At 32.0% G+C, this 24,700-nt stretch overlaps 2 protein-coding genes across 3 annotated transcripts in view; one reads left to right on the forward strand and one right to left on the reverse strand.

The window, feature by feature from the left end:
• The window catches only part of LOC114326907 (phosphatidylinositol 3-kinase catalytic subunit type 3), an 88,986-nt gene that overhangs the window by 35,749 nt on the left and 28,537 nt on the right, over window positions 1-24,700 (reverse strand). The window contains exon 1 of one of the 2 annotated variants that reach the window (XM_028275365.2): window positions 23,640-24,166. The exons of the other annotated variant lie outside the window; for it this stretch is intronic. Within the exon in view, the coding sequence (XP_028131166.1) occupies window positions 23,640-24,011 (372 nt within the window). The 5' untranslated portion in view covers window positions 24,012-24,166. Of the gene's footprint in view, window positions 1-23,639; window positions 24,167-24,700 lie in introns of those variants that run through there. 2 annotated transcript variants of the gene reach the window in all.
• LOC114326908 (jerky protein-like) lies at window positions 759-1,458 on the forward strand. The gene has a single exon (XM_028275366.2). The coding sequence runs from the start codon at window positions 940-942 to the stop codon at window positions 1,372-1,374; it is 435 nt and encodes a 144-aa protein (XP_028131167.1). The 5' UTR covers window positions 759-939; the 3' UTR covers window positions 1,375-1,458.

Consider the following 24,700-nt stretch of genomic DNA (forward strand, 5'->3'; position numbering starts at 1 on the left):
AAAATTGAAGAGTGGAAATAAGAGGAGGATTTGTATATTTAAAAAAAAATCCTTTTTATTTTCAAATAAATCGAAATCTACCTATAGAAGAACTACATAAAAATGTAAAACACACAGCTTTGTTACAACAAATTCTACAAAATGTAGTGTATGTCTAGTAGTTTTAGTTATTTGAAAAAAAGAAATTGTTTGTGAAATTAAAGTGTTTATTTGAAAAATAACACATGTCCATTTTCGAAAATTCGACTTTATGTATTGTTCTCATAAATAGTAGTTTCTTTATTCATCTCACACATTCAGTTGTGTAAAAATCTCAGATGTCCGGAGTAAACTACATGGAACATTCGGATAGTTTTAGTAAAACAACAGATGTCCATGCGGATTGTTGTAAAATCAACACTTGTCCCACCTTAAGCTGTCCACAAATTGCGTTATTGTTCGACAGTTTTGTTCGACGAGCGAGTCTGTTCGAACAAAAATGAAGCAAAACGGAAATGTGTGGGTTGAAAACTGTCGTTCTTTGCAAAATGATGCATAATCATTTTTGTTTGAACAGACTTGCTCGTCGAACAAAACTGTCGAGCAAGAACGCAATTTATAGGCCGCTTTGAATGGTCATTGTTAAGCGTGAATGATCTTATCCGTAAATTTATCAGTTGCGTGCAGTCTTTGTTAGTAATAGATGATGTTTGTTTCTTTTGTATTAGAAATAGTTCAGCATGGCGGAAATTGTTCAACACAATACAGTGGAACCCCGATAACCCGGAAGTCCGGCTAACCCGGACCGATTTTATCAGACATATATTTCAACAAAAAAAATGTATTTAATATAATATTTGAGAGATAATGGGTATTTGTCACGATACACTCACACTGTGTGAGTGTATCGTGGTATTGTCCGCTTCCGTTCTGTAATCGTTCGTAAAGTTTGTCTACGTAATGGCAACAAAACGTAAAAATGTTGTAGTGACAATGGAAAATAAACTAGAAGCATTAGGTAGAATTGATAAAGGCGAATCTTTAAAAACTATTGCAGCATCATATGGTGTCGGTACATCTACAGTATCGGATTGGAAGAAAAATAGAACTAAAATTCAAGAATTTTGTTTTAAAATGATAACAAAACACAGTTTGGACAATCGGCGCAAAGCTAATAAAGTGAAAAATGAGACTCTCGACGACGCTTTGTATATGTGGTTTTGTGCGGAATGCGAACGTGGTTTACCATTGTCTGGACAAATTATTCAAGAATCAGCACTCAAGCTGAATAAAATGTTGCCTGATTGTGAACCAAATTTCACTGCGAGTCAAGGTTGGTTGGATAGATGGAAAAAACGTCATGGAATACTCCAACTATCTGTATTTTATTTATAATTTTTACCATTTTCTCCGGCTAACCCAGATTTTCGATAACCCGGATCGGCCGCGGTCCCGATTAATCCGAGTTAACGAGGTTCCACTGTACCTCTATATTTTCCAATATATTTTGCTAAGTTTGTATCTATTTTTGCTTGAAGTATCAATAAAAATATGAAACCAACTTTTACAATTATTTGGATGTGCACATTCCTTCCAATGAATATCTTAGAAAAATTATGATTTGAAATAAATTGAAGCCGGGCAGTTTTTCTAATAAATGCTTTAATTACAAAAATTCTCCACTCACTCATTTTTTTTTTTTCAAAATTAAGCATTCTGAACCAGCCAAACTTCTAGAGTCTACTAGAGCATACTATAAATACTTTAATAAAGTGAATTGAAAAGGAGTAACGATTATTTTTAATTAAGGTGGCAATTAGGGGTTTATTTGTTTTTTGTTGCTAAAAAAAATATGGACCAACCTTATTTTTGTCATAACTCCCTTAGGATTGGTGCTAGGGACTTTTATAAAAACAAAAAATAAAGATTTTTCCAAGCATTTTTTCTGAAATAAAGATTTTTCCCGCTTGTACTGGGACTACAGACACCATAAATCCACCATTCTTTTAGTTTTTTTTTATAAGACTGTTTTTTCTACATTTTATTAAGGGTAATTCGCAAAAAACGTTTTAAATAGTGTTTTTTGTTTGTTACAAAATTGACATTTTCACTTGCGATAAAGTCGAAAACAATTAACTTTCAGAAAAAAAATATGTAGGACAACAGTTGTTTGAAATTGGTTAGTATATTCATTCCCGGTATTATTAAAAAAAGTTTGCCCCCGAGAAAAGGTGGTGAACAACACATTCATACACTCATATGATTTGGTCAATAAAAATCGTTATTCCTAGGACCTATTTTCGTATAATTCGTCAAAATTGGTTCTATAACCGACTTGTAGATTATTATTTTTGTTCGTAAACTAATTTTAGGAGGCCAAAGTAATGAGTTTAGTGTTTGTACCACATTTCGGCCCTGTTGTATTTTCTGCTAGATGTCTCGTTTTGATGTTCCTTCCTTCGCTATGGCTGTCCCTAGGTATTTAAATTCTTCGCATTTTTTATATCTCTAATCGAGAGTTGTGGGTTTCTTTCTTCGTCCTTTATTCTAAGATATTTTGTTTTGTTTATATTGATGGTGAGTCCCCAATTTTCTTATTCCTCGGTTAACTTTCGAATCATATACCTAATCCATGTCTTCCTCATCGTTTGCTATAATCACCTGATCGTCTGTGAAGAATATATTTGTTACGTACTTGTTTTCAAGTTCTATTCCAATTCCTGTACACTTTTCCTCTAGTTGTTTAATGCTTCCTAAATAAAGATTTTGAATAGATCAAAAATGAATAACCATTTTCAATTTCGTTGCAACACGAAACTACAGCTGCATCATTATTCCAGTTCAATCAGAGAGTGCAGCAAGCACCTCTACCGGTTTCGAAACTTATTAGTCTCTCATCAGGAGGCACATATGCTGCTCTCTCTGACCCAACCAGGACAAACCCCGGCGTGCAGTTACGGATTGCAACGAACGAAATGGCAGGGATGCCCTAGCGGCAACTGCTAGCAAAAGACTAAGTTTTCAATCTAATAGCACATAAAAACAATACCAAAAAATGCTGTTCCACATCCTACCAGACTGAAAACAATGGGAACCTTCTCTGGTAACACCTCTGAAGCTTCTACCTGGTAAATTGTAGAAGCCTCGGAGGTGTAACCAGAGAAGGTTCCCATTGTTTTCAATCTAGTGGGATGTAGAGTAATATTATTAATGTTATTTTATGTGTTATTCCGCTAGGGCATCCCTGCCATTTCGTTCGTTGCAATCCGTGACTGCGCGCCGGGGTTTGTCCTAGTTGGGTCAGAGAGAGCAGCATATGTGCCTCCTGATAAGTTTCGAAACCGGTAGAGGTGCTTGCTGCCCTCTTTGATTGAACTGGATTAATGATGCGACTGTAGTTTCGTGTTGCAACGAAATTGAAAATGTTTACTCTGATTGTAGTACGAAGGGAACCATTCTCGTTGGAACTTTACCGCGCTGAGCAGATGGGACGTGAATTGTAAATTTCCCTCATCTTCCTTAGTCTCAGCATCCGTTAGGGCTTGCAAATTGTAGAAGCCTCGGAGGTGTTACCAGAGAAGGTTCCCATTGTTTTCTGTCTGGTAGGATGTGGAACAGCATTTTTTGGTGTTGTTTTATGTACTATTAGATTGAAAACAATCTTTTATTTTGAATAGAGGTATGGACAAAGAACATCCTTGTCCTTAATCTTTTTGTGACAGGAAATCCGTCTGAAATAATTCATCTAATGATGTCTTAGTACCCTTTCAGACTAAGACACTGTTGTCTGACACCGGTGTTCAATTGCAGCAAAGCATTGTTGAGCCACTAAAATCAGTCAAACACTCGAGAGTGGCTCGTCTGTCGGTGGCGGACATCGTTGTCAGACACCAGTGTCTTAGTCTGAATGGGTACTTAGACTTTTTATGTCTGATACAATAATTACATCCTGAAATTGATCAACTGAAATTTTTTATGTTACGCTATTGAACATGAATTTCCATCAAATAATGAATAATGAAACTGCATTACAATATTATGAGTGTTTAAGAGAGGCCCAGTTTTATTCGAATTTTTGACATTTCAATAGACGAATAGACTATTCAATACACAGAGATAATTTCTAAAGAGATCATGATTTTAAATGAGCTATTGTATATAGGGTGAGGCAGATAACTGGCCTATTAGAAATATCTCGAGAACTACTAGGCAACAGAATGATGAAAATTGGAATAAAGGGGTTTTGAAGGATGATCTATTAAATGAAAATATACCGGAAGTTGCTTATAACTTCGTTTTTTAAACGGGACACCCTGTATATTTTTACATTTTTGGATTCTCTTCGATGTCTTCTTTCTTAAAATATGAGGTTTTGTAATATTATACAGGGTATTTTAAAAGATAATTACGTTTTTTTATTAATTTCGTAGCAACATTCACACCCTGTAGAATTGTAGTAGTTTGACATCTAAAACTCTAATTACGTTCAAATGATTTTTAATATACTCTACTATTGTTAACAATCATTAGTATAGCTAAATTTTTAATTTTAGTATACAGGGTTGGTCGAAACTCGGAATGAGTATTTTCTGAGTTTTCTTAAATGGAACACCCTGTATTTTTGTATTGTAGTGAAATGATATTTTATAGTACTTTTTTATTTCTTAAGCATTCCCTATACCTAACTGCTTTAATTTGTGAGTTATTGGTGATTCAAGCTAAACATTAATTGCAACAATAAATACGTAAAATTTTATTAGGTTGGCCGTGAAAATACTCAATCCCAAATAATTTTTTAGAAATAAATACATATTAATCCAGACTGGTCCTTAAAATTACCAATAATGGTTTAACCATCAAAATACCTACGTAGTTAAGATTGTTGGTGCGATTAACAATTAAGCACAAAATAAAGCAGTTAGGTATAGGGAATGCTTAAGAAATAAAAAAGTACCATAAAATATCATTTCAATACAATACTAAAATACAGGGTGTTCCATTTAAGAAAACTCAGAAAATACTCATTCCGAGTTTCGACCAACCCTGTATACGAAAATTAAAAATTTAGCTATACTAATGATTCTTAACAATAGTAGAGTATATTAAAAATCATTTGAACGTAAGTAGAATTTTAGATGAAACTACTGCAATTCTACAGGGTGTGAATGTTGCTACAAAATTAATAAAAAAACGTAATTATCTTTTAAAATACCCTGTATAATATTACAAAACCTCATATTTTGAGAAAGAAGACATCGAAGAGAATCCAAAAATGTAAAAATATACAGGGTGTCCCATTTAAAAAAACGAAGTTATAAGCAACTTCCGGTATAACCGGAAGTTGCAAAGAGATGAAAATATTTTCATTTAATAGATCATCCTTCAAACCCCTTTATTCCAATTTTCATGATTATGTTGCCTTTAGTTCTCGAGATAGTCCTAATAGGCCCTTTATTTGGCTCACCCGGTATACCTATACATATACATACATACAATACCCATACATATATAATATAAAATCTCGACATAAACCGGAAACATCAATTAAAAAGTATCGGGTTTTTAACCCACAAACATACTTAATGTTATGTAAAAAAATCGATACAAACACATGTCCGTCCTGTTTATTTATTTATTAAAAATTCAGATATGATTTCATTATAAATTAAATAAAACTGCTTTTGTTTGAAAATAATTCCAGATGTTTATTATAACATTTTTAAAATAAAATTGTTATTTTGAATCTTGATAAAAGCCACGGCCAACGAAAATGAAGAGTCAATTAAATAAAAGTCGTAGATGATTGATTACAAATTAGTATAATTGAAGAAGTGGAGAAAGCAATGAATTATTTAAATACCGTATATAGAAGAAATGTTAAACGATTTTTTTAAGATTAAAAACAGTACGTTAATAGGCAGACAGAATTGTTGAGCGTAAAGAAAATTATTGTATAAACATAATATCGGATTATTATTGCAAATATGTGTTCTTTTTTAATTTTTTTACGTTCTATGTGCTTAAGGGGGTAGGCGCAAAATTTCGTCTCCAACGCTTTTTAAATATATTAATTTTTTTCGAATCCTGAGAAAACGAATGGTAGGGGAGCCCGAGCGGGGATTTTTGCAGTTACTCGAGCGCGTCAGCTTATCACATGGGGAGAAATCTTGTACCCTGTAAATGTACCTCTACCATATATTGGCTCTTAATACAAGGGAGTTCGTTAAGGGGGATCCGAAAAAAAAAATCTATCCTAAGAAAAAGTCGAAATCGTCAGATTAAGATAAGGTAAGTTAAGTACATGCAAAACAGTGTACATTATATTGAAAAAAATCTGACGATTTGAGCGCGGCGCATGGCGAGTCACAAGGTTTCACAAAAAATGCGAATATTTCACGAAATGAACGTTAGATCGAAAAACTAAAAAATAAGTGTTCAATATTTTTCTTAAATGTATCGAATGATACCAAACACGACCCTTCACGGAGAGAGGTGGGGGTAAATTTAAAATTTTAAATATGAACCCCGCGATATTTCGCAAAATGAACATCAGATCGAAAATCTGAAAAATACACGTATTCAATATTTTTGAAAAATCTATCAAATGACACTAAACACGATCCCCCACGAAGGCGGGGTGGAGGGTTACTTTAAAATCTTAAATAGGAGCCCCCATTTTTTATTGCAAATTTGGAAAATAAGTAACTTTTATTCGAGACATTTCTTCGAATTATGAATAGATGGCGCTATAATCGGAAAGAACGATTGTTGGAAATGTAAAATTAAATTCAAAAATGGAGAGTCCCCCACTGTATGGAAAACTTAACTTTGTTTGGTTTCAGGGCCTACTCTTCACAACCCAATAGGCCCCCATAACGCTCGAGTAACTGCAAATTTAGCATACTTTCCTTCCCTACTATAAGTATTTTTGAAAAATTTAAACGCAAAATGAAAGACTACTTTATTACAGAGGGCAGAAAGTCCCTTAGAATAAACAAAAAGTTTCTTTTGGATGAGATATTTGAAATTAAAAATCACACTAAATTTTCTCTTAGGTTTTCACCCCTGTAACTTATTAAAATAAACATTACAGAAGTTTTCAGGGACTTTCGGCCCTCGGTAATAACGTAATATTTCATTCTGCGTTTAAATTTTTCAAAAATACTTACCTATTTGTTTTCTCTAGATTCGAAAAAAATTAATACATTTAAAAAGCATTGGAGTGAAAATTTTGCGCCTACCCCTTAATTTATAGATGTTAAAATAGATCAAATCAAAGTTTTTTTATAAGTCATATTTATATAATTTTAAGTAACTGAGACAGTCAAAAAAGAAAGCGTATAACTTGTTTCGGAGATGACTGCAGTCTATTTTTTTATTTTGTGTACTCAAAAAATATATTTTGTGTCAAATAATATATTTCTGATTTTTTGCAGATTTTTCCTAAACTGTGCCACCTTCAAAAACCCGAAAAACCGATTTTTAGAGGTTTTTGGGGATTTTCTTTATTTTATATTACCTCAAAATAGTTTCATATAGAAATAGATTAAATTGAGATTTTTTCATAGGTTATAATATATAATTTGAAGTAAACGAGTCCTTTACGATATTCATAAATTGGGCAAAACAACTTTAATCCCCAAAAACCATGTGTTTCTTTGAACTTACAAAAACCCTTAAATACTCAAAAACATCGTTTTTGTAGGTTTAAAGGTGTTTCAGTTGATTTTCAGTTTCAGGTACTTGATTTGATTTATTTTGAAGTCTATAAAATAGGGAAAACACACAAAAACTTGTAAAAATCAGTTTTTCGTATTTTTTAAGGTGTCACACCTAACGAAAAAATCTGAGAAAAATCAGAAATATATTTTTTGATAAAATACACAAAATAAAAAGAATTAAAAATAAAGCAGAAATAATATTAATTTTATCAAAAGACGAAAACTTGAGTACCTACCTATTATATGTAGGACATGGTGATGAGAGGGAAAAAATACTCATTATTACAACTTATTATGCAAGGCAAAGTTCAAGGAAAGTGGAATATGGGGAGACTAAGAATATCCTGGATTAATAACTTAAAGTTAAAAATAAAAAAAAATAATAAAATATCAAAAACTGTAAATATAAATTGTAGCAATATAATTAACCCTGTATTTAAGTAATTTTGTTAAAACAAAACAGGCATGTTTGTTAAAACAAAACAAGCATGTTTGTTTTGTTGTTATTTTTTTAACCCTGTAGATTTAAGTAATTATTGTATATTATAACTGAAAAAAGAACAAGAAAAAAAAAGAAAAAAAAAAACAAAGAAAAGAGAAAAAAAAAGGAAAAAAAAAGAAAAAAGACAAATTAAAAATATAATAAAACAAATATACAAAAAAATATTTACATCCAAAACAGTGTATTTTTTTAGATACTAGTATGTTAGTTTGTTATGTACATATATTTAGAGTTAAAAATACAGAAAAAATTCCTGATTGAAAAAAATTGTTTGTTTTTAAAATAAAATATCTGACTAATTGGCTAAGCCAAGACCATCAAATTCACACAAAAAAAAATAACTTAAAGAAATGGTTTGAATGCAGTAGTGCAGATCTATTTAGAGCAACAGTCACCGAGTCCGCATAGCCAAGATGATTTCCAACAAACTATCTATAGAAGATAGAACTTGAAGAAGAGGTATTGTGAAACTTCATATTGTAAGAACAGAGATTGTGAGAGGAATCTAAATATGAGAAAATATACAGGGTGTCCTATTTAAGTATGTTTGCTTTACCACTTAGTTATTAATCACCCTGTAGAGTAGAATTGATATTTTCCAAGCCTGGAGAATATCATTGCAAACATTTTTTTTTAATAACTTTCTTGGATATTCTGTTCCATAATGAAATTACGACCAATGTCACTTAGCTCATCCTATAAACGATATTTTCTTTAATACATTTTTATAACATCCGCAGCTTATAATCATAAATAATACAAGTTTATATATAAAAACACCAACCTCTATGACATATCTTTCCACAAAATAAATATTGGCACAAATAATAGAAACACATCTTATCAATTTTTTTTTCTAAAACTGATATGCACAAGAAACCAGTTGGTACGTATAGATAGAACTTGATCAAATTAAGTGGATACTCGTGGTAATAGGATTACTTGCGAGTTATGGGAGAACGTGGGAAAGTAGGTTAAAATGAAAGACAGTAGGCCAGACGAGAGTAAGCATGTACTTCGATAATAAAATCAAAAGTATATTTGTTTTAAACACTTTTCCTCACTACAAAAACACGACAAAAGACAAAAGTTGACGATTTCGATACTTGTTTAGAGAAAAAATCGACATACGAGGGGTCGACCAATTTATATGTCGAGCTTTGGCCAAAAAAATGTTTTTTCATTTCTTCTGGTTGTTTCACTTTCTTTCATAAATTTTATATTTTCTCTCTCTTTTTTCGGACACTGTCTTCTTCTTATTAATTTGTGTAAGTCTAATATTTTTTTGCATTTATCTAGCTAGGATATACCAGTTATTAGTAATTTTTTTTTCAAAAATTGTTTAAACAATTTACAAGCTTAATAGTCGGAGAGATAGAAGCGGATTTTGTGCGTGATAAGTAATATGGAAAAACTATACGGGGATATGTTGAAATTGTGTACATGACTTTCAACAACGACCGGAAACCAGTGTCGGGGCCGAGGGTAGTTATAAGGGGTCAAAGTCGCGGTTTTTATTATTTTTTTATGACGCTCATGATCGACATAGTGCACCAAAATTTGGGAATAAGTAGGTCATGACGTACCTAAGTAAAATTTCTAGGGGCGCAACGCTGCGTGGACGACAAAGGGGTGGGGGTAGGGGCGAATATAAAAAATATAAGGGGTTTTTTGCGACGTTCGTGATTGAGATACTGCACCAAAATTTGGGAATAAGTAGACCATGACTTAGCTAAGTAAAATCCGTAGAGCCGGAAACCAGAGTTGGGGATGAGGGTAGTTTTAAGGGGTCAAAGTCGCAGTGTGTATTATTTTTTTTTGTGACCCGGCACAACATTTGTCCCCAACGCAGCGTTGCGCCCCTGGAGATTTTACTTAGTAATGTCATGATCTACTTATTCCCAAATTTTGGTGAACTATTTCGATCACGAACGGCAAAAAAACCCCATATATTTTTATACTCACCCCTGCCTACCACCCCTTTGTACCCCAAGCAGCGTTCCGCCCCTGGAGATTTTACTTAGTTACGTCATGTCCTACATACTCCCAAATTTTGATGCACTATCTCCATAATGAGCGCCACAAAAAAAAATAAAAAAGATCGCGACTTTTACCCCTTATAACTACCCTCAGCCGCCACTCTGGTTTCCGCCTCTGGGGATATTACTTAGTTATGTCATGGTCTACTTATTCCCAAATTTTGGTGCACTGTCTCAATCACGATCGTCGCAAAAAACCCCTTACATTTTTTATATTTACCCCTGCTCCACCCCTTTGTCGGCCACGCAGCCTTCCACTTCTGGAGATTTTACTTAGTTACGTCATGACCTACTTATTCCCAAATTTTGGTGCACTATCTCGATCATGAGCGTCACAAAAAAATAATAAAAAACGGGACTTTGACCCCCCACTCTGGTTTCCTCCGTCAAAAAACATGTTTTTTTTTTGTTAAAAATGAGCATGTTCACTCGCAAATAACTCGAAAAGTATTGGCTTAGGGAAAAAACCCTATAGAACAAAAGTTGCTTAGACTTAGAATTAGTCATTTTATCCAATTTTGGACTTATTTTGAATGTATATTTTTTACCCCTGAGAAGGGGTATTCCCCTCCATTTTTGTAAAATGGAGGGGATGTAGAATTGTAAACTTTTTCTTATATAATAATAGACAATTTCAACTACCTATTTCGAAATTTTCATCCTTCCTTTATTTTTTTGGGGTCAGATTGTTCTTTGATCGGGCTATTATTTCATTGTTTAATATCTCCAATTTGAAAAAAAAGGAGGACTAAGTTCGTCCAAAATAATCGTAAGACAGAGAATGTACTAATATGTAAGTATTCTCTTACATTCTCTCTCTTTTACATTTTTTCAATGTGTGCAATACATTTTTTTTTACAAAAACAATTCATACAGTCAACATCAGAGTGGAGCTGGTCAAAACTTAAAATTTAACTCTGAAATTTAATTTAATTTTAAGCACTATTGTTGGCTAATAATTATGGTCTATTTTAAAACCAAGACGAGAACGTAATGCTTGTTTGTAATTGGTCCAACCTCAGGCAAGTTTATTTACTGAAATTTTGACACTAATGACATTTATGAAATTTTGACACAACTGGCATTTTATAGGTTAATTAAGTTATATCGGCGATTTTTGTGTTTTCTGCGTTATTCCTTTGATTTTTAGATTTTTAGTTTACTTTTAAACAATAATTGTTTTTAGAACTCTTTAGCGACGTATTAGTATAATATTATATGTATGGATTACCGATATGATCAACCAAAAAAGATGTATTTGAAAAATTCCACGAGGAAAAAATTCCTGTAGTTGGCTGTATACCATTTATTACAAAAAAAACATAAAATCCTTTATAAAAGGTATATTTGTTAAAATCCCTATACAGGGCTACATCACAGAACATAACTAGTTTTCAATCGGTTGACCGATCATCATCAGTGTTTGCCTAAAATTTGTATAACTCAGAATCCAACATGCTAACCACCAAAGTACCACTTGCTAACATACAGCCATGATGTGAACAAGTCAAATTCGAGCTCAATGGTACCTAGAGCAGGATATTTTAAACATCCATGTTTAAATTCACATTATTCATCTATGTTTCGATGACGGATTATTTGTAAAGGGTTTTTACCCATATATTTTTTTTTTAATTTGGTGGTTAGCATGTTGGATTCTGAGTTATACACATTTTAGGCAAACACTGATGATGATCGGTCAACCGATTGAAAACTAGTTATGTTCTTGATGTAGCCCTGTATAGGGATTTTAACAAATATACCTTTTATAAAGGATTTTATGGTTTTTTAAGATGTATTTGGTGATTTTTCTAGTGACTTTCTTCGGTGTGAATCTGTCTTTTTAGTTTACTCCTCCTGGTTTAAAAACACACCATAGTAGTTTGTTTTTACAAACCATCATAGTAAAAATAATTAATCTGTGGTACTATCTTAATAACTGTTTGTTTGTATCGTTATACAGTGATGAGCGCGCTAATAACCGGCAAAATAACGCAAAAGATGTAAAACATATTAAGTTGTGAGATAAATAGGAAATGAAACTAGTGGAGGTGGGAAATTTAGCGATAAAAAAACCTTTAAATTTACATTATATTTATTGTTTCCCATCTTAAGACGTATCAGAGGAGTATGTCAATTAAAAATGTCACTGTCACAGTGGCATTTGCCAAACTCGTCCGATACGTCTAAAGGTGGGAAACAATAAACAGAATGTAAATTTATAGGTTTTTATTGGTAAATTTGCCAGCTCCACTAGTTTCATTTCTGTTTATCTCACAACTTAATATGTTTTCCATCTTTTGCGTTATTTTGCCGGTTATTAGCGTGCCCATCACTGTATACACTTTTCATTGTCATTGTTATTTACACATTATATGATTTTTAGCCTTAGTTTCTAGTGGGCCTGACGATGCTGTATAACTTGCAAACAGCGAAACCGGTCGCCCAATCTTTTTTTGAATGTAATAAAACCAATAAAGGATTGTGAGTAGAGGACTTATTTCCCTAATATACATTTTATGGACGTGTCTCGAATTTTACTTAAATGTGAAGCTGAAATTCTTAAATCAAACCTAAAAATTTTAAATCAAATAAAAAATGGACACATAAACTTAACATCTTTTTTATCCTAGTATAGTATGTAGTTTATGTTTTGTATTAGTAGGTATATTAAAGTAGTTTTACTATTTTTCCGTTTTGTATGGAATATAGAATATACATATTTGTTTTAATTAATAAAATAAACAAAGTTCCAAATATCTTTTTTGTATTTGTGGACTGCAAAACCTGACAATACCGGTCTCCTTGATATAACGGCCAATAGTTCTTTCATTTTTAGTGGTCGTTATGAACAGGTTTTACTGTAATTTCTTTGGCACGCGTTTTTGGGTCAAACTAGAACGGACTTTTCGTTCCTTTCAGTCTGACCGCCAAAGAACAAGAAGAATACATAAAATCTACATAATCATCATAAATTTAAAAGAATAGGTCGTTACAAAAGATGCCGTTTGCTACTTTGTAGATATTTTAAACCGCTGCGTGCTGTCTTCTCACAGTGTAATAATGGTCAACCAATATCTTTGACAATTTACGTTGTATTTTTTTAATAATGCCAATTTTTCATTTTCATAATGCCAATTGTGGCAGGAAAGTAAATAAATATTTTTTACCGAAGGTCGAATTGTTCGGACTGGCCTACATATTGAAACACTACTCTAAAACTACACGCAATTAAACCTGAAAATCTTATTTCGATCGGGGAAAGTGGGACAATATAGCGATTTATAATAGTTCGGTGGAATTTTTTTAATTAATACAATTAATTGTGCTTACCGTGAAGTACAGCTGTGTATCTCTCGGGTAAATAAATCCGTTAGATATGAGGCACGTCTGTCGAATTAACAAAAAGTAATAAATCAAATAATGAACGATGTACCGATTGCCACTCAACATCACCATCGGAGGACGGAAAGAATCGCGAAGACGCGGTTTAACTCTATCGTGTCTCTACCCCACTAATTTTGAATTTCGACTTAAAATTTTGGATTTGGATCTTCGAGAGAACTTCTTCGATTGGGATGGGAAGTAGGAGAAAGGTAAAGCGGAAGACTTTCTAATGTTGACATCGAAAAAACGAGATGCGTTACAAGGAATTTGTTTATTGATCTACAATCTACATGGTAAAGGTACGGTTTTTTCGATATGGTTGTGGGTTGTGGTATACTTTAATCTCGCGAGCGCGAGTCTTACGAATGGCGTTAGAATCTAAAACAAATGAGTAAAATATTCGCGAATTTATTCACGTACCGGCAATTGTAAAACGTGATCTTTTTTTATGTTGCATTTAAAACGCTGGGGTCAGATATTATATAAATATTACGGCACTTCTTGGGGAGTGCAATTAGAATAAAAATATGCATTGTTTTGGAAAAATTCAAAAAAGCTTGTATTTTTCTAAAACTTTATTTGTTAGTTTATATACATGTTAAAGTAAAAAGTTCTACTCGCAGAATTGGCCGCTAATTGTTTGTTAATTGTTTAAACAATAACAATTGTTTTGATCAAATATGTTTGAATTTTACTTTGATCAAATATGTTTCTATTTTGTTTTTGATTATGCTGAATCCGAATATGACATTGCAATTTGAAAATTCTTATACAGAAGTTCTTCTGTGCAGCTAGGAACCACATGGAAAACTTTTTTATTATCAATTTTACGAAAAAAAAGTTATTCTTCATAAAATGCTCTAGATAGTCAAAAATCTAAAACTAAACCATCAGATATCAAATTTTATCAAGTTTATACGATACGAGTTATGTCAAAAATATGAATTTCGTTAAAGAATAAAGTACCTTTATATTCCAGAATATCAAAAAATACTATTAGGAAAAGTTGTTTGAAATTAAAAACTATATTTAAATATACAATTACATCATTCTAATCGAAAAAAAAAATTCAATTTTTTCTCAAATTACGGATAATCATCATCATTTTATTACAATAATTATGATAACTATTTTAATATCACTTTTACGAAAAAAAGTTATTCTTCATAAAATGCTCTCCCTGGTCTAAAATATAAGATACAATCATCAGATATCAAACTTTTTTAATTTTATACGAGGTATGTAAAAAATATGAAAGAGTTAAGTGCCTTTATTATTCACAATATTTTAATTAGAAGGATGTAATTGAACACTAAAACAAATTTTTTAATTCCAAACAACTTTTCTTAATAACAATTTTCGATATTGTGAAATGTAAAGGTACTTTACTCTTGAGTGAAATTCATATTTTTTGACATACAGATGGCTTAGTGTGAAAACCTCGTATCTCATTGTACAGAAAATTTCACATGAGTGATTTTAAACTTAATTTCTGCATACTCTAACCCAAAATATATATGAAAAATGTATGTGTAATGATCTAAACATACTCAGAATCAAAAATATGTTAACATAGTTTTTTTGTTTTAAGTTATAGTATGCAGAAATTAAGTTTAAAGTCTCTCCTGTAAAATTTTCTGTGAAATGAGATACGAGGTTTTCACACTAAGCTATCGATACCTCGTATAAAATTAATTAAATTTGATATTTGATGATTGCATCTTAGATTATATACGATACAGAGTATCTTATAAAAATTAACTTTTTTTCGTAAAACTGATAATAAAAAAAGTTATCAATAGGTTCCAAGTTACGCAGACATACTGTATAAGAGCTAAAAAAATTTTTTTTGCTGAACATTTATTATTGTTGAAGCTTCTTATTAAATGTATTTTAGGTAAGTTTTACAGAAAAAAGTTTTGATCACTTTGTATAAACAGTTTTTTAGCTGGTAATTTTCGGTTTTTCTATTACAGTTTCTTTACCTTTCTTAATTTTCTCAAAAAGAAATAGTCTATTTCATTTCTAAAGTAAAATAATTTAGTGCATTTTAAAGATTACATCCTAAGCTTTAAAAAAGCACTTATAAAACTGTAATAGATCTGTTCAAACTTGAGTAATACCGTCTTAAAATGGTGGTAATTCTATAAAACTACGAAGATTTCAAAAATTACATTTTTTGAGACGTCATATCATTTGAATTAAATTTTCGAGATTTTTTTTAATGAAACATCATTTAGTAAGATGCTTGAAAGGTAAGTTGTGCAAAATGGAGAGTTTTATAAGAAAAAATGTATTAGTTACACATTCAACTCATTCATTCAATTCACTAATTACAAATTCATGCAAGGCTCACTGTCCGCCCACACCGCGCACCATACTTATGCCCATACATTTTATTTCTTTTTATTATAACCATAAGATAGCTTAATTATTCTTCTTTCATGTTCAATTTGTAAAATTTCATTTGATTTATTGGTTAAAGAATTACATTAAAATAACTCAACCGTGCACTTCGCCGTACGCTAGTTTACAGTGCGCCAATGTTTGTGAGAAGGGTGACTTTAGCGTTATAAATAAAAAATTATAGAAGATACAGATTTAATTTTAGAAAATTCTTTATATAAGGTTTTTTTTGTAAAATTTTCTAAATTTTTCAGTGGTCAAGTCAGTCTCTTTCTAAAATTTATATTTCGGAGTTATTTAAAAAAACACCTAATTTCGCAGTTCATTTGTTTAATAGAAAATGAAGCACCCACTTCTCGAGTAGAACTTTTTGATATGTTGTTTATTAAACATTTCTTAATGAAATTACAAAAAGTTCTATCTTGTTTGATTTTTTCCGAAGTGAAAATCTATATGCACTCCCCTATCAGAGCTATTCGACAATCGATGTGAATAAGTGTCGAAGGGTTACTGCCTGTACACCCATTTCTACACAAACTCTTCTTCTTTCTTCTTCGTCTCGTTTACTATTTTCCTCTACCCTTGCCGATTTTCTCTGCAATAATCTCCGATTGATGCACCCTCATCTTGAGTAGATTAATCGTTACTGCATCCTTCCATATTTTTCTGGGGTGACCAACTATCCTTCTGTCGTTGGACTTTCCCAGAAGGTTGTATTAAGTAAAAAACTCTAACATCGAAGTAAAACAACTTCTATGTAATAGGTATATTAAAAAATTCTAAAAAATCCCAATGGATTGTCTAAAATGTGTTCAGAACAAACGTTTTCGGACCTATCAGTCCATCATCAGTGAACTCAAATACTTGCTACATAGCCCCAGAACCAAACAATGGTTGTAATTAAAATTCAGTTAAGCGTTAAGCCTTCTTAATTTCAACACACTATAATGTAGACTGAATTGCTAATGTTAGTATATTGGTAATGTTAATGTAGACCAGAAGATACCTCTGAGAGGTATCTTCTAACATCGGCGTTAAGCCTTCTTAATTACAACACACTATAATGTAGACTGAATTTTAATTACAACCATTGTTTGGTTCTGGGGCTATTTAGCAAGTATTTGAGTTCACTGATGATGGACTGATATACCTATTACATAGAAGTTGTTTTACTTTGGTGTTCTTCTTCTTGTAGTGCCTATTCGTTTCGGATGTTGGCGAATATCATGGCAATCTATACTTTGCACACTGCTCCTCTAAAAGACTTGTGGTTGTTGTGTTGAACCATGTGCGTAGATTCTTCAGTCAGGAAATCCTTCGTCTTCCTGGTCCTCGTTTTCCCTCCACTTTTCCTTGCAAGATTAGTTGCAGTAGTCCATATCTTTCGCTGTTTCTCATGATGTGACCGAGGTATTCGATTTTGGCTGCTTTTATTGTAGTTAACAGCTCTTTTTCTTTTTGCATTCTCAGAAAAACACCCTCATTAGTAACCTGGTCGGTATAAGATACCTTCAGGATTCGACGATAAAGCCACATCTCAAAAGCCTCAATTTTCTTGCAGGTGGCGTCTGTGAGAGTCCACGACTTAACTCCGTACAACAGTATAGGAAAGATATAACATCGCAGTAACCTGACTTTTATGGGTAATGATAAATCATGACATTTGAATAACTTAGCCATTTTTCGGTGCCACTTAGCCACTTCGGTGTTGAGTTTTTTAACTATATGGTATACAGCCGCCAACCCAGGGAACTATCCCTTTTTAGTTTGGTTGTATTAAGTAGTATTTCATCATTCGCTTTCAGTATTCGCGGTGTGCAAGTACTTGGAAGGGATACGCGAAACGATCGTGCGCGAATAGCGGAGAAATATTGTAACTTTCTTAAATAATTCATGTCAATTGAAATTGTCAAATTGACGTACATTTCATAGCTACTGTCATTGAAGGACAAAAATTATATATTGCTCCACAGTATTGATATGATATGCAATTATTATATAAAGGTAAATTTAATTAATTGTTCTTTTTTATCTTTTTTAATTAATTGTATTTTGCTTGCAGTACTGCATTTTAATAACTAATTTTATTTACTACATACAATTGTTTACGTTTTAATAACATAACCTAAATCTTATTTTTTCTTCTTATTATTTTTTTTTGGACTATGGCCTTGACAATTATCCAGTAACCAGGACCATATGATTGGCCAATATAATTAAAAGTGCGAATAAAAGTGTAGAGCGTAGAAACCAGGTGTCGCTTTTCCGAACTTGCACGGTCCCAATATATGTCCTGCCTATATTATACGATTGTCTTATGTCTCTATAGAGTGCTTGGAATTCCTGGTTGTGTCTTCGTCTCCACTCTCCCATTATCTCGTCTCTACAAGGCCCAAAGATCGTCGGGAGTATCTTCGGATTATAGTTTTATATACCTAACGATAACCTTTTACTGTAGCCCTTTCCGCACGGCAACAAAAAATGATCAACAAAAATTTCGAAACTTTGTACTCTGTGTTCTTATGTCTAAATTAATACAGAAAAAATAATAAAATAATAATTTATACAGGGTGTCTCGAAATTTTATACCCACACAATTGTGTAGGTTGGGTTTTATTTTACGCAAATTGTGCAAAATACGAATACATTAGAACACATATTATTTGGTATGAAATTTCCAAAAACAGTTCTGGTCTGTCGTGAGATATAGGTAAACATCACATTTAAGGTATCTACATGGGTTCCGCCTTTACAACCTGACCTGCAAAATTTTGCTGTAGTTATGTAAGTAGTCAATATTTGGCCAATGTTCGTACCCACATAACCTTTCATCTTCAGCTGGTTGTGCAGCTCGATCATTTTGTGGCCTGATTTATGTTTCGTCTTGTGTTTCTTCTTCCTGTTCGACCTATTCTTCCACTTCTTGATCTGATCTTTTTCTTTTAGGGACGCTAGTAAACTCTCGCCGACTTCCATTCTAAATGCAAGAAGATCTCGTATTTTTTATTTCGGCATATTATTTGCTCTGCAATCTTCGGGTATTCCATCCGTATTTACTACGGCTAAATCTAAAAAATCAAGACTGCCTTTTAATGCCAAATTTCTGGTTTTTATCCAGATTCTATAATATTCCTATAAGTTCCTGGTCGCAGACATCTACTCCACCCATATTATTATTGTAAGTTTTTATGGAGAGCTGCAGTTACACCGGAAGTACCAGGAACCTCAATATCATTTTAGGAAGATGGGTTTTTGTTGTGAATTAGGGAATTCTCACGAGTATCTTCTCCCTCTTGGTCAAAATCCGAGAAATGGCTGTCTCAGAGGCTTTTGTTAAGGCTATTTGGCTCCTTATTCCACGTCGTATCAGAATCTTGTTCGTTAACTTGTGCTCTTATGCTCTTTAACTTGTTCGTTAACGATATTGGTAAGGCTATCAAAAACTCACACTTTCTACTATTTGCTGATGATCTTAAGTTATTTCGTTACATACAGGATATATCAGATAAAGATCTCCTGCAAGATGATGTTAATAATATATGTTTATGGTCGAAACAAAATGGTTTAAGCCTAAACCCGACTAAATGTTCTTGTATTTCATTTGGTCGTATAAATAATCTAACAGCTAATAGATATGTTCCTAATGATGTACTCTTGAATTCAGTTACTGAGATTAAAGATTTGGGTGTATTATTGGATTGTGCATTGACATTTAGAAGCCATTATCTTAAAATTAAGGAAACAGGATTTCGCAATCTTGGGTTTATTTATCGCAACAGTCATGATCTCTCACCTACTGTATTCAAATTACTGTACTGCTCTCTAGTGCGCTCAGGACTTGAATACTGCTCTGTTGTTTGGTCTCCATTTCATCAAGTCTACATTGATGGATTGGAGAGCGTTCAGCGGAAGTTTCTAAGATCTTTGGCTTATAAAGCACATACTAATATAAGAAATACTGAAAATTTTGTCATAGATTATTCTGGAATAATGTCTCAATTTAACATTGCTACACTGAAGAACCGCAGGTTGAGAGCTGATATGTTGTTTTTATTTAAACTTCTAAACAATGATATTAATTGTCCCTCGTTGTTGGATAATGTGTACTTCAATACAATTCATAGAACTCGACACACTGCACTCTTTCATATTCCTTTTCATAGAACTGAGTATTCTCGTCATTTTCCCTTGTCGAGAATGCTCAGTTTTTGCAATGACATGAAACTTGATCCATTCTGTCTAGGCATTAATGACTTCAAGAGGCAACTAGAGAATTTAATGAGTTAAATATGTGATATTTTTCATTTTCTAACTGTGATTTGATATATGTACTGTGTTATTTTACAAATTTTATTGGTTAATTGTCTTATATTCATTGTTTTTTATACATGATCTTACTTATTCTATTTTTTTTTTGTTTTTGTATTTTGTAAATGGTTCTACCGTAGAAATAAATAAATAAATAAATAAATAAATCTGAGGCATTACTAAAGCCTTTTAGTTCTTCTTCTTTCTTCTTTCTCATAATCCTTAGTACCCTTCAGGGCGTCGGATGTCGCCTTTTAATTCTAAATCTTCAATAGTAGTATTCAGTACCTCCTCGATATCTTCTGGTTTGTTAAAGTCAAAATCTGTAAACAGAGAGAACGACAATAACGATCATCCGACCCACATAATTGTGCTGGTAGTGATGTAATTGGATATTTGAAAATTATTAATATCATTTTTGAAAATATCCATGTACAGGTGCTTTAAATAAACATGTGTTAGTAATCTACAGACATTTACATTTTATTATTGACATTTTTTAATAACAAAAATCTATTTTTACATTTCTTACTGAATCGACGACCCCCTTAGTTGCAAGACAAGTTGTGATTGTTGAACCAAATAAAATTCATACCTACGCGTAACGTAGCGCAAAACACAGCACTGAACCTACACAACCATCGTCGTTCGTACTGAACGCTAAATTTTACTATTTAGCAGTTTTACGTCAGTTCAAAACAACCCACACAATTGTGTGGGTACGTGCTGAAAGGGATAGACATCCAAATCACTTACTTTCCAAATTTTAGTGTTTCGCAACTTTAAATAAAATAATTCTAATGAGCGATTTAAACGGAAGACATAAAAGCAAATGGTTCGTTGATCCGGCATCAGATCTTGGTTACAAGTAACAACCTGGGTAGATTTAAAGATCGATGCTTCATTTGCGATTAAATTACATCTGACCACCTCCCTCTACTGGTAAAGGTAAATTCCAACAAAAATATACTACACACAGTGCCAAAAATAAGAGATCATTAGAACTATGTAATACCAAAAATTTCATAACCGAAAATCTACGATTACTGCGCAATCTTGATATAGTAGAAATTATTGATACAAATACACTCCACATCTGCAGAGACAGGAGGCGATCATTCACCACAAAAATTAAAAGGTGAAAATCTGTAGGACGACATGGCAAGGTATTTACCAAAAAATAATAACAGAAAAATTCAGAAACACCTATATCTACAAAACGTAACGTAAATGAAAGTTGTTTCTTAAGTATCAAGAGCACAATCTGAAATAATATCTAAGTACTAAAATATTTCGCTTTACGGGTACGTTGAATGTAAAAAATATTGTATTTTATATTGGAGCCCCTCAAAATTTGGCGCCCTTGGGTTGCCCATAGTGCTCATCTTTTATCCGGCGCTGTGTACATCAAATATTCAAATAAGCCTTAAAAATAAGTTTATGTGGCCCTCTAATAGTCCAGGAACCGAAGCATTTCACCTCGCAATTTTTACAGAATGGATCGATTTGCTTAAAAATTTGAGAATAAGTAGTGGATAGTTCAAGAATCAAAATCTATATGATGACTGCAAAAGTTGATAAAAACATTCATTCTAAGCAAAAAATGTTCTATACATTTTTTTGATAAAATTAATACTTTTCGATTTGTTCGCTATCGAAAGTGTTAGTTTTATATAGAAAAAATCAATGTTTTTCGATATATACTCATTTACCATTCACTCAATTTTTGCCGTAAAAAAATTTTTTCAAACCAAGTTCTTGGGAACTAAATAACCTACAATTTCATATTAAAACATTTTTTCGTATATCTGATGCTAATCTTTATATTTTAAAGAAAATGGCATTTTTTACCAAACTACAAAAAGTCGTTATTCGCTTTTAACTCAAGTTTTTTAACAACTAATCATTCTAAGCCAGTCAAACTTTTAAAATCTATTAATAATACATAAATAAAGAAGAATTAATAAGGCCAATGACTAAAAGCAAAGCTAACTTATTTATGATGCTTCCAATTGGATTTATTTTTTTTTTTGAAAAAAAAAATATTGATTTTTTAACTGTAACCTTTTTAATTTTTATCTTAGAAAGTTTGTTAAAAAATAATTTAGTAGGTTTTTACAAGATCTATAAGACTGGAAATAGAAAATCCTTTTAAAATCCTCAGTCGCAAAAAGTGGTGACTTTGAAAGGGTTGGTAAAGGTGATTTTTGCATGTTATTATAAGTTTTAATTGTCAATAGCTCACTCAATTTTTACCTTCGAGAAAATTTTTGCAAACCAGGTTCTTGGGAATTAAATAAGCTACAATTTTATATTTAAATATTTTTTTGTATCTCTGATGATAATCTTTCTATTCTGAAGAAAAGGGAATTTTTTACCAAACTTCAAAAATTCGATATTTGCTTTTGGCTCCATTTTTTTAAAAACTAATCATTCTAAACCAGTTAAACTTCTAGAACCTATTAATAATACATAAGTAAAGAAGACGAAATAAGGTCAATGACTAATTTTAATCAGGGTGGTGATTAGGGGTTTGCTTTCGATCACTTTTTCGCTGAAAAATATAGGGTCTGACATTCTTTTCATTATAAGCCACCTAATTTTTGAGCTAAAGACTTTTTTTTATTTCTGAAGATAGATATTTTTAAATACTTCAAATTAGTTTAAACAAGTGATCCTCGAAAAATGCATAGTTTTCCCGTCTTTTGACTTTGAAACTACAGTATTTAGCATTTGCCGAAGAAGACCTAACATATAATAAAGTATAGCTCGATTACTATTGGTCCTAAAGAAAATTTAAAAACACGGTTTTGTTGATTTTTTCAAAAGGTACATTTTTTTAAGCAAAGTGGTTTTGATAAAACAAAAACTTTTTGAGTTATTTGCAGAAAACTGATTTAATTTTTTTAATACAAAACTAACACTTTCGATAGCGAATAAATAGAAAACTATTAATTTTATCAAAAAAATGTATAGAACATTTTTCGCTTAGAATGAATGTTTTTACCAACTTTTGGGGTCAAAATATAATAAAAAATTTTCACCCCCGACATGGGTTGGCAACCACCCCCATGGTAAAAGCGCCTTTTGGCATCATATAGATTTTGATCCTTGGACTATCCACTACTCATTCTCAAATTTTCAAGAAAATCGATCCATTCTGTAAAAATTGCGAGGTTTTGTCCTATTTTAAGCTTCATTACTTGGAATATAACCAATATCATGAAACGCCACTGTATTATATGCTAAAAGTTGGCATTTGAAATTTGAGTAGTAAAAACAATAAAATAAACTTACTTCGCCGTTTTCCTGAAACCCCTGCAACCTCTCTTTTTGCAAACAATTCAAATAATCCTGTTCGCTAACTAACTTAGTCAAAATCCTAACTTGATCTTTCAAACACTGATTTTCGATCCTAATCAAATCGATTTCCAAAAGCTTACGGTTTTGAAAACACGATCTACACTGCCATGCGTCTTTTTCTATATCGAAAATTTCTGCCACCTTTTCGAAACACTTGGTATGTAAATAACACGAACACTTCGAACATTTTATCGCACTAGTTTTTATAATGCTATCGCACAATCGACATTTGGGCAGTAGAGAAGATTCCGTCTCTTTTTTGCCATTCACACTTTTTTTACCAACGATTTGTCCCCACAAAGTCATTATTACCAAGTGACATTTTTACGGAACGTTGTTTTTCCTTGGGACTGTAGAATTAAATTGTTAAATATTTAATATCTTATCTATTCCGCATATTTGGTTATCGGTTTTGTTTTCTAAATAACTGTTTCAGCTAAAAATACGATTATAACTGAACTCAAGGAAATATTATAGTTGATTAAATCCCTTCTCCAATCGCCTTTGATTATTATGTGCAATGTTCTGATAAAATTAATAAAACGTGGCTTTGGCTACGTTTTAGGGGGCTCATTCGATATTTAATTTCAAGGTAAATAAAATGATGTCAACACTCGAGACGAGATTGTGCATCGCCCACCTGCTTACACAAATTTATAAATAACTTCATTCAGTGTTAAGGAACTTCACTAATTACACTAAGAAAAGTGATTTAATCCCAGTAAAAATCGATTCAAATTGATCAATAAAAATCGAAGTTGTAAAAATGAGAAATACATTTTTAGAATCTTATCGAAGTATTATTCACCTTGCTTGAAGTTCATTTAGGGCCGGTTGTTCGAACGCTAATCAACAATGATCATTATCAAATAATTAATTACTGTCAATGTCAACTTTGTTTGGGTTGTTAAAAAGTCTGTGGAGTCTATAATCAATTAATATAACAATAATTATTAACATAATTAATAATAAATCTCATAATTGTAATTAATTAT

The sequence above is a fragment of the Diabrotica virgifera genome, chromosome 5 (assembly GCF_917563875.1).
Source record: "Diabrotica virgifera virgifera chromosome 5, PGI_DIABVI_V3a".
In the NCBI taxonomy this organism is placed as follows: domain Eukaryota; kingdom Metazoa; phylum Arthropoda; class Insecta; order Coleoptera; family Chrysomelidae; genus Diabrotica; species Diabrotica virgifera.

What these genes read in the sequence shown, in the direction of transcription:
- LOC114326908 (XM_028275366.2), top strand. Translation starts at nt 940, where the DNA reads ATGGCAACAAAACGTAAAAATGTTGTAGTGACAATGGAAAATAAACTA.